General features: G+C 37.6%; 1 protein-coding gene across 1 annotated transcript in view; it reads right to left on the bottom strand.

Annotated features, from left to right (window-relative positions):
- CD109 (CD109 molecule) overlaps positions 1-20155 on the bottom strand; it is a 72847-nt gene that overhangs the window by 21192 nt on the left and 31500 nt on the right. The window contains exons 10-26 of the mRNA XM_030267458.4: positions 19650-19759; positions 17668-17907; positions 17250-17351; positions 17097-17159; positions 15470-15646; positions 14431-14583; positions 13639-13713; positions 13135-13195; positions 12501-12636; positions 11620-11737; positions 8765-8878; positions 8345-8563; positions 7515-7659; positions 6644-6820; positions 2451-2532; positions 945-1173; positions 254-419 (exon numbers count right to left, since the gene is read on the bottom strand). Coding sequence (XP_030123318.4) covers positions 254-419; positions 945-1173; positions 2451-2532; positions 6644-6820; positions 7515-7659; positions 8345-8563; positions 8765-8878; positions 11620-11737; positions 12501-12636; positions 13135-13195; positions 13639-13713; positions 14431-14583; positions 15470-15646; positions 17097-17159; positions 17250-17351; positions 17668-17907; positions 19650-19759 — 2367 coding nt within the window. The remainder of the gene's footprint in view (positions 1-253; positions 420-944; positions 1174-2450; positions 2533-6643; positions 6821-7514; positions 7660-8344; positions 8564-8764; positions 8879-11619; positions 11738-12500; positions 12637-13134; positions 13196-13638; positions 13714-14430; positions 14584-15469; positions 15647-17096; positions 17160-17249; positions 17352-17667; positions 17908-19649; positions 19760-20155) is intronic.

Here is a 20155-nt window from a genome sequence, read left to right as displayed (position 1 = left end):
TTCAACAGCACCACAGTACTCCTAGCAGGAACACAGTAAGTGAGACTGAAGGCCCAAGCCTTGTTGTGAATTATCATTATCACTCATTTATGGACACTTCTTATTAAGGCTGTCTCCGGACTTCATAGCAAATTCTCTATATTGTACTCTGAACAGACATGAATTCTGAACACAAAGCTGTAGATATGTGATAGACATTTTTAAATTTGACAAAAATCTATCTGTACAACAGTGTAAGATATTTGTGCAGTACCTTGGTGTTCTGCTCTCTGGTTCAGCATATTCAGTGCTTCCTTCGCTCTTGGGCTTTTTGCCCAGGACAATGCGTATGTCACAAGTGCCAATGTGTAATTATCTGAAATGCCTTCTTCTAATTTATCTTCTAGAAAGTTTGTAGCAGTCTTGATGGCATAAGCATGCTAGAAATGAGGATAATATTGAAGAATATCTAGTGAATAAAATATATCTTTGAATAGAAAAATGTGAAAGAAAAATTTTTACTGAACCAAAGAAATTACTAGTCCCAAATCACAGCCAAGAAACAATGAAAATTTCCTTCAGAATCACACAAAAATCTCAATGGCAAGCCTTTTGATCTGTCACTGTCTTAATGAAAATGAATAATTTCAATTAAATCAATTGGAATGCCTAATATCTTTAAGACTAGTTCCCCCCAAGAAATTTCTTTCCAAGTTCTTGACTCAAGTCACGACAGTATTCTTGCTATCAGAAACTGCCTTTAGATTTTGCAGATATAAAACTGAAGGGCTTAACACATCCTTGCATTTCTTTAAATAGGTAAGGGATATTTAATAAAATGAGGTTAGATTTTGTCTGTGTTCAAATATTCCTCTATTTCTATTAACTACCAAGCATTTGGCAGGTGCTATGAAAATTTATGAAGCATTCTTGTAACTATGAATCCTATTTATGAATTCCAATACCTGTTTATCTGGGAACCCTAGGAGGGATGACATGATGTAAGCTGTGAGAGTAATTGGATTGTTGGTGCCTCCTTGAAGATCACTGTGTAACACTTTCCCTGGCTCCTGGAACTCTCCATTTAATTTCTGATGACGAACAATCCATTTAGCTGTATCCATGAGTACATCTTCGTCAATATCTATGAACGGACGAGCTTGAAGGAAACATCTCAATACAAAAGCTGATAACCTTGGGGAAAAGGTTCAACAAGTAAGTCAAAATTAGCCATGCATTACAGCTTCCTCTGTTTCAGATGACAGAAGAATACTATAAAGCATAAGGTGCTCTACACACCCCTACCAAGCAGAGCAAAATTCACACCTCACCCAGATAAGCAAGCAGAATAAACTTAATCCATAAAAAAATTAAGATATGTTCTTTTTCCTGAAGATCACTCCTTCTGCAGCTATGTTTCAAAAATAAATACAGAGTATAGACTCTGAGTCTGCCAGTGTATCTTTATTCAAATGTTGCTCTCCTGCCTTCTGCTGCTAGACAGAAGTTATAACTTACAAGGTAATGTAGTTCCAGGTGTGATGTTAATTACCAGCACTATCCCTGTAATGATATCCTTGAAAAAACCTTTGCTGTTTTATTATTAATCCCACATTATCCCTCGACTCTCTTCTTTGCAAATGTGCATTCATGTAACTTGTCACTGCGCTATTTAAGTACTAGAGTTGCCAGTATAGGTAAACCATCTGCATCTTCCAATCTATCAACACTGAGTCAAAGGCAAATCCTGCTGATGTCAATGAAAGATGCCCACTGAGTCCAGAAGAAAGTCTCATTCAGTGGCACAGCACCAGGGACAGAAGCATGTACTGAAATATGTCAGTACATCTAAACTGCGCACAGGTTAGCAGAACAAAGTGCTGGAACCTCTCTCCCTTATCTATCTGGCTTCCATGACTATGCTCTGTATGCTTCCTGGAGTGAAACTCAGCACTCAAAATACTTTTTCAGCTCTGTTTACAGTCTCAATAAAAGGAAGTGTGACAGATGCAAGTAGAAAAAATTTTTACCACCAGTAACTCTGTTCACCCCCTACAAAATGACTCAGTCAGTCTTCAGCTTCCAGTAGGGAGATAACTGATAATCTGATTGAAGCAGTGATGATCACACTGCCCTAAACGGTTTCAGTCAAGTGCAAGAATAACTAATTTGTTATTCTTCATTCCTTTGAGGACAGCAACAGAAAAAACTTTCAGACTAAACTATTTCCCTGGTTAAAATAATTCATCATTGCTTTTTTTTTTTTTTTCCTGAAATTAAAAAGCCTTGTCCTAATAATGCCTTTGACAATATGTTATCCAGCAAGAAAGAGTTGGCCTAAACACCTAATGAAAACCAGGCAGAAGGCTAATACAGTTGGAAACTTTTACCAGCTTCACAAAAACTTTACAGATGCAGGGAAAGTATCTAAAAATCTAAAATTCCACAATGATTCTGGCAGAACTACTCACCATGTGCTCCCAGAGGGATCTTCATTTCCAAAGGCACTAAAAGAGCCATCATCCCTCTGGAAAAGTAGCTCTCTTTGGTAGCCTGAAGTGGAAAAGTAGAGACAGGTATTGAATACTTTCCTCTCATGTGGGTTCCTGCACGAACTGGAACTAAAACTGCTGGTATGAACCAAGGCACTTTCTAAGGTTGAGACGGGCATAACTTAAGCTTGTATTTCTTAAAAAAAAAAACTCCCAGACATGCAGGAACACAAAAAAACATATAGAAAATGGTGAGGAAGTGGGCAGCAGTAACCCAAAGGATCCATCTACAAAAGGAGAACCAGAAACTCTTGTGGCTGCTCATCAGCCACCCAAAGATTGCAGAGATGTGTTCCCACACACCTGGGGCTTCCAGGAGCAGGGCAATGAGAGCAGAGCAGAGAAGTTCTGTTCTATGGTTCATTGCTTCATCATTTTGGGGATCTTGTGTACCTACAGAAGTGCTCTATCGTTACAGCAGAAGGAAGGACAAGTAAAAATTAAATGTTTTCCAACTGGAAGGGCAAGGCTACAAATGTTGCTGGAAAACCAGGCCTCCTCTTCAGGTGGTTTTTGCCAAATCAGCAGGCTTGCTATCAGAAAAGGCAAGTTGGAAGAGGTTGTTCTGAAATTAGAGAAAAATTTCAAAAGACCTGAAGATCCTGAAATCCTGAGAATTATTTAAAATGTTATCCTAAGATTTTTTTTAATAACCTGAACAAGTGCAGCTATCTCCTGACTGAAGAACATCCATAATAAAGGGGCCTCAGAGGGTCACTGGCTGCTCACAACCACCAGCAGCATAATCACTTGTAGATGACTTCTGTACAGAACCAGTGTTCATTCATGTTAGAAATTAAGAGCTTTCTATGATATGCTACTCATTTTTAAACTTGACAAAAATCTATCTGTACAACAGTTCCTTTCTTCCCTTGCATTTTGCCTACCATTTGTGAATCCAGAATAACAACAGCATCTATTTATAGCATTTCGTAACACATCTTTTCTTTCCCTCCACTTAGTCTTTTCCCTTGGTTTGGTTATTTTAGCTATTATAATTAAGAAAAGTATACTCATTAATCAAAGACCTGATAGATACAGACAAAATACAGAATCAGACAGGCAGAAAGAAAACTCTCAGGCAACCATCAAGTCCTACACAAATGAATGAATTTACACAAATATGTCCCCAGAGGTCCATCCAGTTACAACTGTTAACTACAACCCTGAAAAATGTTCCTTGCTTTCACTGATAAAGGATTAATCACCCACTTCCATACCATCCTGACTGTAGATACACAGGGAGTGAACCATACCCTTAATTACTGAGGAACAAATAGTCTGGTCCCTCAATCTAAGTGCCAGTATAAGATGAATTGCTAGTCATAGTCTGTCTGTAATAGAAGAGAATGAGAAACAAAGCTGTGAATCTGCTACAGTGTATCTGGGTACCTTCCCATGTAACCCCAGTAGCAGCAAATCTAGCTTTTGAGTCTTCTTTAGAAAAATTTGCAATCAAATTTTTTTTTTTAATATAGGTTTATTATGTATTTAGCATGACAGTGGCTAATTATGTCACTAAAACTGATTAATCTTTCAGACACAGACATACCTGTCATCTCAGTCAATGATACTAAGTAAAAGCATTCTTAAATGGAAGGAAAAAGGAGGAATGAGTGGCATTCTCCCCAAGAAAAGCAAAAGTCACTGTTGAAGTTTAAGCCTCCAGATAATGTTCTATGAGGAGCACAAATACATATACACAGACAGACTGCTTCCTCTTCAAAAGTATCTGACTGCAAGGCCTGGAAATAAATTCTTCTGCTTCTTTGCAGAACTGGCAATATACAGCAGTAAGTATTATAACCATCATTCTGCTGGTAGTGTAAAAGCACTAGACTACAACTTTCAGCCTGCTTAACAAAGACCTCTGAGCAGCCCTTACACAGGCACAAACTCATCTCAGAACATAAGCTGGGGAGGGATCAGAAAGATGAGCAGAACCAGAGGGAGAGAGATCACTCGGCTATTTCCTACATTCTGTTTGCTTTCGTCTCAGTGCCAGCCCTGCTGCAGTCACGCAAAATCTCCCAGCACGAGCGCATCTGCCACGGGAAGAGCTGCAGGAACGCTGGAACGGGAGACCTGGAGACTCCCGCGAACCACCGCGCTCAGTCCAACAGACACTCAATCACACGTGAAAAACGATACTCCAAACGTCAACACATGGAAGGAAAAGAAGGATCCCATTATGAAGATGTCCACTGCTATTCTCAGAGGGCTGGCTGGAACCCAAGAGATGTAGGAGGCTCGCTGAAAAGAGCTCGCAAGGCTGAAAGAGGAATGTATCAGGATGGAAAGGACTTCAGAAAGACGTGAAAGATCTAAAGGATCTCACCTTTTACACAGCTTGGAATTTCTGCTCAAAATCTTCACCTCTTTGGGTCTAACAACAAAGCTTTTAGACCAACCAGGTTTTTTTTTTTTTCATTCCAGAAAAAGTGACTTAAAGATGGAATTTGTCATTAACACAGTTAAGAATTGTGCTTAAATGCTTAAAAGGCAACTTTCCTTTGGCTTTGCCTTTGTTCTAAGTAAATAAAACTGCTAAAAGAAAGTTCACATAGCAGCTTCTGCTAGCTATATGATCCCTTCTTCTCACAAGTATTTATCCATAAATTAATTATATTTACTTCAGAATCTGGAGTTACTTTTTTAAATACTTGGTGAATTATGACATGTGAAATAGTCTGTTTTCAATTAAACCTTATAACAATCCTTTCAAAAACAGAGCCTATAAAAATTACATCTTAAGCTAAAGTTAATTTCAACTTGAAGATTACACTTGAAAAAATAATCAGTGCAACAACAGAAAACAATTATTAAAATAAAGCAGAAAAGCCACAGAATATTTTTCGATTGTGGCTCTTTTCTATGTTAAGGTTACGAATATTTCAGCATACCAAATGTTTTGGCACCTACAGTGTTAAAAACACATACCTCAATTCAGAGCCTCGGAACGAAGTTAAGAACACAATACAATCTGTATGTAAGTGACATTTAAATATGTAATTTTCATTTGCTTTGAAATAACTTAAATAAATCCACTATTGGAAAACTTCAGAAAACTAAGGTACCAAAGTTCCGTCTTAAAAGAGTGACAGACTGCTTACAAACTTCAGAGTAGCTGTTTACATAACACATTGCTTCCTCCCCACTGTACTTTTTAACTAAACCATGTAGCAGGAAGGGTTTAAAAAAAAATAATTTAACTGCTTTGACAGAAAATTGGAATCTTGATGAAAGGAAAATTTATTTTGAGCTGTGCCTTTTCCAAGGGAAATGTCAACAACTTAAAAAAAATCAAACAAAAAAAGACTTAGAGAGAGTAAACAAGAATTGAAAATGTCATCAGGATGTCTTGGTAGGGGTGTAGCTCACATGGGGCTGGTGTCACTGCTCTCTGAGAAGCAGGCTTAGCATGGAGACTAACTCGTGGCAAGTGTGGGACACCACAGTCAGACACTGTCTGATCCGAAAGCCAGAGTGCAACTGTGGTCTCCAAACTCTGTGATGTTCCGGAGAATCTCCTGATTCACATGTATAACAATTTCCACCTCAAAAGTTCCAGCTTTTGATTTCTAGCACAGAGTTCACTTCTGACCAAGCCTAAAATTTTTGTGGGCAAAAAAGCCAGCCAGGAGATCAAATGCTACTCCTTGAGCTATACAAGGACACATCAGGTCAGACTGTGTCACTGAAGATGTGGGATGAATATGGTTCACTCTGCTCACTGACTCACTTTATACTGCTGTGCCTCAGGCAGAGACCAGAAATGCTTCCTCACATGTGGTTTTATCGAACGAGAAGTAATAACCATCTAGGAAATCCGTGTGAATTATCTTCTAAAATGCATTTCTCAGATGAAAAAAAGCAACTATACAAAACCAACAATCTTCTTCTGAGAAAACTTGCCCTTGTAAACAAAATAATTTGCTGTCTAGTTCTATCAGCCCAGACTACAGAGGAAGAAAAAGAAAAAAATAGGTTTCTCTTCCAGTTCTCATGACACAAACTGAGCAATATTTCAACACCAGATGCAGAGTCACAGATTTGACTTTTACTAGGAAGAGCTCTTAAAAATCTAAAATCTTTCTTTTATGCATACAAACCTTTTCTCATAAACGATACTGCTTTTGATCTAATATCCTCTCTCAGCTGTCTGGTTTTAGTCAAGTATTGCAAAATATAAACGTTCGGAGCAAAATTGATCATATTCTGTTCACCACAGCCATAAGGCATCTTAATCAATGATGACAAACCGTTGATAGAAGGCCCAAGTAAATCACCTGAAAGATAAAATTAAACCAAAATAAACTAAAGCTTACTGCAAATTAATGCATACCTCATATATAAAGGGTGGTATAATCTAAACTGGGAGAAAATATTATATATTAGAAATGTTTCTACTAAACACCTCTAAGCAGGCAGAAACTATACTTCATCTACTGATCAACTTTATGCCCACTGACGCAGCTCCCTATAGACCTTTCCAATTACAGAGTAATTTCAAAGAGTTGCCATAAAGAAAAAGCCAAACCAACCAAACAAAACCCCACATAACCAAAATCTATTTAATCCACGAAAATGGTTCAATAGTGGTATGTATTTGGAACTTCATTTCTTTCTTCTCTCACATACAGTTATCAAAGCCCAGGTGTCACAGTAAACAACAATTAGTCAGGTTATAGGTATCATTCTGCAGAGAGCGGAATTAGAACAGGATACTAGCAAACTTTGCAGGACCTTTCTGATCCAAATTCAACCTTTTAACTCTGAAAATACCTTACAAACACCATACTGTCATAAATTAAACAAATTAAAGGAATAAAACACTCTATCCATAAGGTCTCCCAATGTTTAGCCTAATGCATGATGGTAAATTACTGTGACTTAATGATTCAACCTACTTACATTGCAGTTAAATAAAAATTAATGCCTTAATTAATTCCCTAATAATAGAAAGATAAAGTCAATTCTTACCAACAGCAGTGACCTGCACTCTCTCACTGTCCCTTACAACATCAGAAGGAAAAGTGAATTCCAAAGTTTTTGCCACTGTTTGTCGTTTATTCCCAGTCAAATCCAAAAGGACTGTCTGAGAATATGTCTGTTCCAATCCTTCAGCCTATAAAGATAAAAACAGGGATTCTGAGTATCCTTCTGTAGTTGATCCTGCCCTGAGCAGGAAGGTCATGCTACTCCCTTCCAACCTCAGCCATTCTTTGGTTCTACAATCTGAAGCTTTTATTGCAAGATGAGATACACAAATGTCTGCCACCTTCCAATGAAATGAAGCCTAACATGAATCAGACTTAGACATCCAAAGCTAGGCAAGTCTTATCAGTGTCTGGTTCACCAGAAAGTCTGGAGGCTAAAATTCCACCTGCAGCAAAATACAGAAATGTTAATCTAAAATAGGCCTCAATGAAAGCCAGAGGTATGGCGAAATCGATTGCACTTATCCGAAACAGTCAGCAAGTCCACTTTGCACAGGTTGTTAAATTAGTTGCAGCACCAGGGGTTCAGTGATACACAAACAGCTTTCACCTTGCTTTCAAGAAGGATTGGACAAACTGTCTGTAGTAGAACAGATCTATTTGTTCATGCCTGGAAGAGAATCTAAAGAATTTTAAAGGACTTTTAAAAAATTATTTTATAAGAAGTGTTTTCCACTTAAAGCCACCTGACCCCAAACCAACCATACAGAGCAAGAGGCAGACAAGTACATTGGTTTGCCTTTTTGCTGCACTATGTAGCCTGGTTTTGGGAACAATTTACTTCAGGAACAAGCCAAGCTGCAGACTGTTTACCTTGACTAAAACTTTCTGGATAACAGCATCAGAAGCAGCAGATGATACTGCTGTCACTTTGATGGGAATCTCTCCCAGCTGTTTTGGCTTGATTGGAAATTGAACAGTTTTCCCATCTTCACTCGGTACAGATATAGATTGTTGATTTGCTGTAGCATTTATTTCATTGGATGTCAGAATAATTTCAAAAGCATCATTCATATCCAGGAGCACAGTAACCTGTAAATACAGTAACATTTGCAATACAAAGCATTAATTTTGAAAAGGTGCTTTCATAAGCTGCCACCTGTTTTGTGTATAGAGAAATAAGTCTGCCCACTAAAGAAAGTACACCAGTTCTCATAAAGACACGGTCTCCACCAGTGATGAAAACCCTGCAATATCTAGAAACATTTGAAGATAAAGAGATTGTTATGTTACCTCAGCTTCTTCTTTCAAATAATTAAAGATGTTCACTTCCAGAATGAACTGCTCTCCTCTGATGACGGAGTATGGAAGGTTCAGGAAAATGAAAAAAGGCTGAAAAACTTCTAGCTGCAAAACAAAATCAGTCATGAACCCTTACAACCAGAGACTTGAAAGAAAATTACTATACATTTCTTCCAATCACTTTTCAATTCAATGACAGAGTAATGTTTAGTTGTACTCTACAGCTGACAAAACATTAGTGCAGGGATGAAACAGAAGGAGAAGATGCTTCTGGTCATTGGCACCTTTAGAGACACCGTTCAGATGAGCGCTGCCAACAGCTTTGACAGGGCAGTCCCAACAGAGGCAACCAAATTAGCACTGAGTCTATCATCTGGCAACTTTGGAAGCTGTGATCTGTCCTGAGCCCTCATTAATGTAACTGAATTGTTTTGAGTACACAAGTAATGGATTAATGTCAGTTGACCTATCTTCATGTCAATACACAAGTAACTAAATAACTGACTCATCCAAATTTTGTAACTCAAAAACCTCTTACAATGCTTTTTTTTTAATTTTTTAAAATTTATTAAGATTAATCTTAGCATAGGTTATTTTGTTATTTTGTTATCCTTCTAAAAATACATACTATATTAATTAAAATATAAACTGCAGAAGTATACCAGCAAGCAGTTTCTTTTATCTGTGAACAGAGGTTTTGGAAGAAATCTTGCCTCTAAGAAGTCAATGGTAAGGTCTCATCAAGCTGAATGGGATCAAAATTTCACTGTTTATGAACATCTGTACAATAAGAATGGGTAAAACATGCTATCCTTTATTATCAAAATGACAACTAAAAAGTATTTTAATTCAGTTTGCATTTAACAACATATTCCAAGTGTTTTGAGTTTCAGAAACAAAAATCCCTCCACTTTTTTTTTCTAGCTAGCAAATATTCCAATGCTTTCTCTAAAAAAAAAGTTGTTTGCTAAAGCTCTCAGCATTATATACTTCTTTAAATATTAAACATTAGAGAAGTTCTGATGGAGACTTTGTTAGTTCATAGTAAAGGTTTTCCCTACGTACCCATTTTCTTTGTCTTTTTTTGTTTCACTTTTCTTTAAAACTGAAGTTTTACACTCAGGAATATGCCAGTATATTACAAAAATACAACTGACTGAAACTACTGACACTCTGTGTAAAAGAAGTCAAAATAAAACCAGGATGCAAAGCAGTACATGACATAAAGCATGCATATGTCATTTATTTCCCCCATTACATTTTTCATGTCTTTCTTTTTCTTGCCTCTCTGTATGGTACTGATTAACATGTTTCAGCCATATGGAACTCTAAGCTCAACCTAATTGTCCCAACAACAGTGAAGTAGTGAACAGTGCATGGGGGTGACTATAGCTAAATTATTATCTCAACATCTGTTCTACTTGGAGCCTTCTCATATTTGAGGATGAGAGGCCAAGTGTGCATTTCCTTACAGTTTTAATCAGAAAACTATTCCTCTTTCTGTCCCATCTCTGCTAAGCCAAGTGAAAGAAACAAGTATCAAGATTCCAGTGTCAAAGGAGCCTTAGCCACAAAATCCAGACTGGGCTCCAAATTCTGTAGTGGAGTTCAGATCAGGATGTTCAAAGCATAAGCTCTGTGTCTCCATATAGCAGCCAACTATGAAATCTGGACCTAGATCTCAGTTTGGATCTCAAAAATTGCCCCTCCCCAAGAATTCAAGGGCACTACACTGGTCTAGGAACCAAGATGCAAACCTACAGCCCACCAGTACAGTCTCAAGCTTTCTAAACTTAGGTATAGAGGTGGAGTTGTCTCTGATAGGAACAAGTTTCTCCAGGATCTTTACATGATGAATGGACGGATTATTCTGCATATGTAAAATACTAGCTAAATGAGTCTTCCAAGAATTAATTTCTATTTTTAACTGGCTAAATAACTCTCTAAGTAGTGGTTTCATTGAATACAGAGTGATCCTAAGACAACTGCACTTGTACAATGGGAACCTCAAGTTAGAGATTTAACCTCAGGGCTGCTGAATACAGCTTAAATTGCTAAACTCCTCAAACACTTGGAAGCAAGAAAAGAGCCTCAAGACACAGGAATTTGGGAGCAACAAGACTGTCAATCATCCCATGCTAGCTCTACGTCCACTCTGCTCCTCAAGCTAAGTCATCCAAAACTTAGCACCTATCACAGAATGGTTGTGTTGGGAGGGACCTCTGGATGACATCTAGTCCAAGTCCCCTGCAAGTTTACCCAGAATAGATTGTACCTGTGTTTACTCTAGGACTACTTCTGACAGATAAATTTAGCCTTAAATCAACCCTCCTGTTCTCCCTCCTGGGGTAAGCATTAGCCACAAGTGTCAGCAGAGCAGCAGACAAATGCCTCTGACATCCCAGTCAGAGATGGGATGTCAGAGGCATCTCCCCTGCCAGTCTGTGCAAACCTCACTGCATGAATTACCAACTCATGGACTGCTCTCTGGGCAGAGCCAAGAAAACATGGAATACTGCTCCCAAATAGTCATTCTGCCTCTCTGCACACAAAGATTCTGAAATGGGCACATCCTGGAAGTAATTTAAAAAAAAAAAAAACACTCCAACAGAAATAGGCATCCAAATATCTGTGTGGAGTCTTAGATATTCACATGAGCAGGAAGGGAAGGCAGATACAGTGTCACATATGTCTTCAGTGATGTTTTCTCTACAGTTTGAACACACACAACCTCTCAATCTCTCCATTAGTACAAGGAGATGCTGCTGTTAGAACTAAATCAGAGAGTCCAGCAAGAACCCGCAGTGTCACCAGCCCTGCAGGAGCACTCTTTAGTGAGATGGTACCTCCACCGGAGCAGTTGTCACTCCGAGCCCGCCGCTTTCAGAGATCACAAAGGCACTGGCTACCCAGGATGTGATGGTGTCAGGCACAAGGGCATCCATTGTGGTTTCTGTGTCAGATCTGATGGCAGAAGGGGAGAGCAGACTTTCAAAACCATCCATTTGCAGACAACAGTAAGTGGACACATATGTTTAAAATGCATGAAAAATTAAGTCCAAATTCCTGGAATGAAAAGCTGCTTATTAGCCATTTTACTTTTTCTAACCATTAGAAATACTGTGATGGGATCAAAAATATTTTAAAAATTTAAATTATTTTAAATTACATGAATTGAAGGTAATTACACTGGATCACAATACATGTAATCCACTTTTACAGGCCCTTTAAAACAATCCCAGGTGATGGCTGCTTCCTGAACTTTTCAGCTGTAAAAGAATACAAGATTTGTGCTTCACGACACAGGTCAGATTTCACCATCACTTGACAGTTTGATCTATTCACTGACCTAGGTGTAGACAGCAATAGATTTCCCTTTCTGGGCTAATCACCATCTTTTTATGTACTGTAGAGAAAAAGGCTAGGTCTCCCTATCCATTATCTCCTCATTTGTAAGAGTTTATTTCTTTTGTCTCCAGGACTTTTATCTAGCTTCTACTGAAACTCTGAGGCCTTCAGTCAAGCATAATCCTCTCTTGTGCAGTTGTACAACTCTTCTCTTTTTCGATCTCCAATCTCACTTGTGGCCTCTAGGTGGTAGCAAAATATAAATCTACATTTTATGCGGTGTTCTTCAGCATGGGGACAGAATGCTACTGAAACCTACCGGAAAAAAAAAAAACAAAGAAAAAAGGCAAGTTGTTTTCCTTTTGCTTCTAACCTCTACCTTGTTTTAGTCTCGATCCAAAGCCACGTCTCTGGAAAATGTGTCCTCACATAGAGATTGCTGAAATCAGGAGGTCCATTTTTAGATACCGGCATATCATCACCGAAACCATCCTCTATAGGTATCATTCCACCATCTACAAAATAAAAAATACTGTCCTACTCCAAATATCTACATTTAGAAAGCTCAAATAAATACCGTTTAGAAAACTCAAATTAATATATTGTTTGGAGTCTAATCTATAGCTTTGTTACATATGATAAGACTACTCTGGGACACTAGGAATTTTTTATTTTAAGGAAAAAAAAGTTTCACACAATTTTCTACATGGTCTCTCTGGAGTGCAGATGAAATAGTGTCATTTGGCTACACATGACAAACCACTGCAATACATATCAACTGGAGCTGCAAACAAAAACTCCACTCATCCTCAGGCTTTTAGGGGTAATGTCACTGCAGTAAAAAGGAAACATTTTGAAATGGTGATGGTATGAATTTTGTATGCCTTGAACCTTTGAAATGGTAATGATTTTCAAGGGTGGATGCACAGTAAGAAGACATAATAGGGGCCCTATCCCATGGACCTCCTTCCACTCAGTAAATTAGATTTGGCTTCATTTGTTGTATTACTTACAAAGAAAATGTTCTTTCTCCTCCTCAAGAACTGCATCAGTTGATACCCAAAGGCTGCATTTCTGGATAAAATTTATACAGTATATCTCAATACAGGACATTCAGGACATCAACAGTACTTAGCTATTTTCTTTTTATCTTCTTTCTTTTTAGGTAAATAAATTCATAAAGCAAGCAGAAAACCAAAGCAAATAATATACAGAAATCTAAAAAACTGAGATGATATGAATCTGAATAGTGCCATAATGACTGAAAACTTCTCGAAGTGAAGACTATATCAAGCATGAAGCAACCTGTGTTTATGGAGGTATAAATATATTCCTTGGCATTCAGAGTATTACACATTGACAAAACTCACTATTTGAAACTCCTATTAGCCATGAAAACATTACATTGTCTACAGTTGCAAAAGTTAGAAAGTTCACTGTTTTCTAGCAAGTGATGTTCCTATCACTAAGCAGTAAAAAAACCAGCAGCCTAGAATCAGAAAAAAAGCACCCAGTACCTGAAATACACCAAAAGAACCTCTGACCAGGGGGAAATACTGCACTGTGCTGTATAAATTGAGGTCGTGGAGGACCTAAGGAAAGAAAACAACCAAAATCATCCAAAAAAATTGAATGCCAACTCACAGTTATAAGAACTTTCACTGTTGCTAATTCATAAAGTTGTACCACGAGCTGTACATTGCTTAGCTCTCATGCCAAAGAGAAAATAATTTGTGACAGGATGAAGGGGTTAGGTTGTAGTGCTTTTATGCAATGGAAGAGTGCATACAAGTCTGGAATAAAGCCTACAGCCAACTGATATTTTATGGCACTTAGGCAATGTCCACTTTAGGAATGATATATATTGTAAGTTCTTTCAAACTGTAAATGCAGTAGAGCTTCTGCAAGCAAAGGTAACTTAAACATATAAATAATTTATTCTGTACTCCCAAGAAAAAAAAAATCTTTATTTTATATTATTAATTTTAAATAGCACAAAGAACAAATCATTAGGGGGGGGGTTCTGACACTGTCTTTTCTGAAAGAAGAAACTGTCAAGTCTTAACAATTTATCAAATGAAGAACAATGAAGTATTGATTGGAATTGGAAATGTGGTGCCTATTACCTCTTAAGCCTTACAGTCTCTGCCACCCATGTGACTTGCAAAAGTAAAAAAAAAAAGCATAATTACAGGCTAAAAATCCTGCTCAAAGAACATTACTTTTTCTGCATATAATCTGCAACATTTCCCCAAACATATATCTTTCCTACACACAATAATGACAAACTCCTTTTCCTATATACTTACAGATTCTTCTGTTATGTCACTACTTTCTCCCAGAAGCTTTGCACTTTTATCAACAACTGAAAGTCCAATCACTGATCCTGGCTCTGTTGTACTGATTTTAAGGGAGACTTTCTCAGATGGCTTGGCCTTATCTTTGCTCCAAGAGATTTTAATCTAGAAAAAAGTGAAACACAGCATTGATTTCAATTCTACAGTGATACTTACTGCAACAACTGTTACAGTAACTGTTTAGCTGTTAACAACTCCCAGGAAGTAGTTTTTTAGATTATTTGGCTATAATTAAGACCTTGAATTTGCTTTTCCTAGAACTTTTAGGACACTGGGGACCTCTGAGAGTCTTTTTCCTAGGACTCGTGGTAACTTGGATAACTCATGAGGCATGTGGAGACATTTTTCATGAAGCAGGACAAACAGGCTCCATACTGATTTCTGGTTATACGTGTTAAAGAATTTGAACCCCTCCAGCCTTTGGATGGTCTCATCCATAAAAAGTTATAGTGAGGCTTTTATTTGCACAAAGGACCAAATCTCATCCTGATAAGCAAGCTGCAAAAAAAAAATCAATTCATTGATACAATTGGCATTCCCCACTCTTCTTCAAACTTTTTTGAGGTAAAGTGTGGAAAGTCACATGAAACACAAACACTGGTCACAATGTGACCACTGCCTGGCTAGAACAAGGTCTTTATAAACTTTTACAATTCTACCCTTAGAGCACTTATGATACCTTGTCACTGTACTGACCAGAATAGCCTTTGGCTCAGTAATTGACCAAACCACCAAAAACACAAGGAGGTGCTGTACATCAGTTTCTACGGAAAACATAGCACCAGTAGAAAGGAATTTCAAATATGCAAAACCTGGACCCTAATTGCACTGGTATTATCAAAAGTCTTTCTAAAGATTTGCACAAATTTCAGATTATATCCTCAATGAAATTTTTTTGCATTTACAATCCTATGATAGAAAATATTTTTTTAAGCTACCACACAACACCCAGACAAAATCGTGGTCTCAGATTCAAGTTCAATACAATTACCTTGTCATCCAAAGCAGGCTGGATGGGGAAAGTGAGAGCATCATTTACAACCACTCCAAGCTCATCTACATAGAATACAAGTATAGATATCGAAGGAGCCCAGGAATTTTCTGCTGTTAAAGTAAATGTTGTTGTAGCCTTTGTGCCAAAAGCCACAATTTGTTCCTTAGATAATACCTGAAAGAGAAAAAAAATCAAACACTCAGACTGTTAGGTTCCTCAATGTGATCAGCATATGATATGTCATCAGCAATTGATTCTACAAGTAGCTGCTGGAGAAGAGACATATAGCTGTGATTCTTTTTTTTTTTTACTAACTGGTAGACATGGTACTGATGTAATATTTAAATAGTAGCTGATGTAATATTTAAATAATAGATTTTTTTTCTGTGTTTTAATTCCTATATCACTATGGACAAGTAAAGAACAACAAGTGCACACATATGGTATGAGAACATAAATGTACAACAGTAATAGGGTTGGCTCATGTGGGTTATCTGTGACAGCATTTGAGTTCAGATCAGGCATATAGTTTTAAAAGCAAACCTCCAAAAGTCCTACTTAGAACACTTTGGTTTGCCTCACAGAGAGTCTGAACTGGGGTCTAGTAATATGCTCCAATTAAAAGCAGGCATTCATTTTAACAGATCAGATTAGAGCTAGTCTGCAGCTAGGCTAGTCTCCAAATACCTGGGTTTCAGGTCCACAGTATCAATTTTTTCATTTTAAATTTGTTCCTACTGGATTCTACACTTACTAATGAAGAGAGAGAGTTGAAGGGCAGTTCCCTGCCTTTGGTTGCATGGACCTGATTTATTTTAAAACTTCCAGAGAGCGTTTCTATTTTAGAAAATATATATGAATGCCCAAATTTTACATGGTTTCCTAATTCAGTTTACTGTTAAAGTCTGTGAAAGAAAAAGAATCCTAGCTACCATGGTCACTAAGATGCAGACTGTGAAAAAGACAGTCATGTGTTAAAGACAGGATGAAAAACTTATTACAGTGTATATATAATAAATCTTTCTGATCCTTCAAGACACAGGTGAGCAATTAAGCCACTACCCAAGACACTTATTTTAAAATGCTTCCTCTGAATCTCCCTTGTTAACAATGCCCCTCTGTCCAGTCAATCATGTGTTTCCTCAGCAGGCAGCTCTTCTCACCCTGTACCCACAGGCTCAGCCTGACAGTCCTGAATCTGCAGACAGCCTCCCCCAGGCCCCTGCTTCCATCTGCAGCTGCTGACAAAGCCACAGTTTGGGCTTCTCCTGGGACATTTGTCCTTTCTCCCATTGCAGATGCTCTGCACAGTCAGAAACAGTATTGTTCTCACAGTTGTCTCACATCTGCTGTCAGAGATAACCCAACACCCAGATCAGAGAAGCAGCTTTTCCAGAAGCACTTCCTTACAGTGCAAGGGGCATTCCTCCTAGGTAGAATAAGAGAGATCTCCTTCAAAAAGGACCCTCCTAGTGGAAGGGAAGTTTTTGGGCCTTCTCTTCCACAAAGCACAATTAAAAAATGCCAAATCTCAAATGTTTAATCACATTCCACTTGCTGAAGTATTTCTCAAGTTGGTAAAAGTCACCTTGGATTGTCCCCATATGTAAAGCCTGTAACTTACCAGATAGTGATACTCTCTCACTGGCTTGTTGCTTGCAATGCTCAGCTCAAAAGGCCTCCCAGCCTAGGAAGAGCACACGATTAATATGGATGAGTATGGAAAAACTGTAAGTAACTAGGCTTTAATCGAGACAAGTTTTGTCTCAGACTCTACCTTTATATCCTGGGTCTTTGTTTTAACCTGGAGATAAGTCTGACTGGGGGAGCTGAACACATCATAAACACCTATGTCAGTCTTACTGCTGAGGAACTCTGCCTGCAAGACAGTGCAAAAAAAAAAACCCTTAACAAAACAGCAAAATCTGTGGTGGTCATATATGTGGTACAGCTTACAAGAGCATAGCAGCCTTAGCAAAAGTCCACTTTATGCTTTGGGTATCTGGGTTTTTTTCCTTTGATATCATGATGCAATTATTAAATCCCATTTGAAAGGATCTCTCACTTTCTTTCCAGCTGTAACACGAAGTAACAAAAATAGCAATAGGTGACATGTCAGCTCTTGCAGATAGCAGGACAGCATATCACTGATCCCAGCCCAGGCAATTTAGTGTGTCAACACTCCAAAGCAGTACCTGAACTCTCAGAGTTTTGGTATCAGACAGAATTGGAAACTCAACATCAATTACTCCATTTTCTGGAACTGTGTAGTTCAGGATATGGACTGTCAGATTTCTCTCCTCTGCTGCCTCATTTTCCAGGTGAGAAAGTGAAGAGTGATGGAAAAGCAGGTCTGACTCTTGTGCAGTAATTGTTACAGGATTCTGCCTCTCTTCAGCTGTCAGCTGGTTGCTATCAGGACGTGACACCTTTAGCTAAACAAAAAGAAAGCAAACACTTATCAAGCCCATCAAACAGGATAAAGCTAAAATGCACAACACATAGCATGTAACAATGTACTTGCACTCACATCACATAAAAAAAATAATGCATTCTCAGATTTCTCACACATCAATAGCTATTTCTGCTCCTTAGTAAGCTCTGCAAGTAGGCAAGTCAGACAAGAACAAAATTATTCATAACTCCAGGGAATAAAAAAAGAGTAAAAGCAATGTAGATGGAACTGAAAGGAGACATGTTGCATTTCAGCTCTCCCAATTACTCTTCTAGTTGAAAATGTTTGTGTCTCAAGTAAATTATACATATCCTTCCTATAGTCTGAATACTCAATTTTATCACTTGCATTTCACAATCACAAGAAAGGGCAACCTAACATTTACATTATGTGGGAAAATGACTCAGATGAGCAGAGATGGTGCTGAGTCAGATGTTTTTATGAATTCATCAAATGAGTTGAAGACTGAAACCAGGCCAAAAATTGACAGTGTGCAACTTCTTCACTCTATCATATATCAATCAGCACTACAACTTAAAACTTTCATGTCTACATTCAAGCAGATTTTCATCCAGTAAAATAATTTATTCTACATTATACACTACAAAAAAATCAACTTTTATATTGAAAATCACTGAATTAAAGTTTCCTTTTTCAGCCCATAGATGTCACCACGTCTCCTTAGCCACTATTTCCCTGTTCTCTCTCTGAAGAGGATATGCTCTTCATGTAAGATCTCCACTTTTTAGGAACAGCAGCAGCTGTTCATTAACACTTCTTTGGCAGCACAACTGAGACCTTCCTGTCTGCCAGCTGCAAGAATTTCCAGATGCTTCAGCTATCTCTCACTCAGTTCATCTTTGGAAGAGGACTAAAAAACAGGTGGATTCAAACTGGGATGCTAGCAAAGAAAATGAAAAGCACAAAAACCAAAAGCCCAAATGATCAGGCTAGCATGAAGCTATGTCTTGAGCCAATCCACTCTGGAAGAGTATATTCAGCCTAAATCACTTCTATTTAAGTCACATTTCTATATAGTAAAGGCTCAAGAGTTGTAAAATTGACTCCCCATCTCAAGCAAAATGCAGTGGATACAATATGCAACATCTGTAAAATGTAGAAATACTGAATGCAGATGAGAGACAGAATGAAGAACATAAAATATTTCTATGAGTGGACTTCAACTGGCATGAAAAAGACAGGACAGAAGGCAGAAACAACACTTTCACTTGAAAGCAATGTGGTTTGATGAGTTTCAACTGAATTATGTAAAAGCTGTTTAAATATACAAATTCCCTATATAAAGTATATATTTGTGTGTGTTCATATATACATATGTATATAGAGAGAGAGTTAGATATATAAATACTACAAAAAGATTTGAAACTTTATAATTAATGTGTTGTTTCAAAGAACAGTCATAAAAAACAGCTAGGGAAGATTTCCATAAGAAAGCTGACAAACTATACACAAATATATCCTGCCAAGACTACAGCATTCACTGCCACTTTACCCTTTTCTAGAGCAAATGCCTCCAAGTTTAGTATTTGCTGATATGTATTGTGGAAAAAAAAAAAAAAAAAAAAAAAAAAAAGAAAAGAGAGAATTTGAAAACAAATCTGTAAATTACACTTAAAAATCCAAGGCAAATTTTGCTATCTAAGCATAGAGGAGAAGTCACATTTGTTTATCCAGAGATGATAATCAAACAAAAGAACTTACAGTAGCTATGAAGTTCAGAGAAGGTTTTAGAACTCTAGTGTAGTCCAGAAATTCAATAAAATAGTCACTTTGCTTTGGAAATATAATGGTACTTGAATTTTGGGAGATTCCTGTTGAATAATTGTATGTGTTTAGACAACATGCATTTAACACATATATTACTTTAGCAGCAATACAGTTTACTGCCCATGACTTTGAAATAATTCTATCATATTTTTCACCATTTTCATTCCTATCATTCTTCATCCTTCTACCTGAGCAACAGTAAAAAAGGTGGTATATGCACTGGTACTGCTTGCCACAATGCAATATAAGATATACCACACAGGGCTGCACTCACATAGATTATGTCAGAATTACACAAAGAAGAAACTTACTAAATCCAAAATCAGCCAGCTTCATCTTGCCAGGGTCTACAGAAAGTCTGTAATGAAACCTAGTTCCTGGGACAGGTAGAAAATTTGTACACATGATTTTTTTTCTAATGTGCAAGGTGCAGTGCAACA

Source organism: Taeniopygia guttata, chromosome 3 (genome assembly GCF_048771995.1).
Source record: "Taeniopygia guttata chromosome 3, bTaeGut7.mat, whole genome shotgun sequence".
Lineage (NCBI taxonomy): Eukaryota > Metazoa > Chordata > Aves > Passeriformes > Estrildidae > Taeniopygia > Taeniopygia guttata.
The sequence above is the reverse complement of the archived record's forward strand: the minus strand, read 5'-3'. Positions and strand labels throughout refer to the sequence as shown.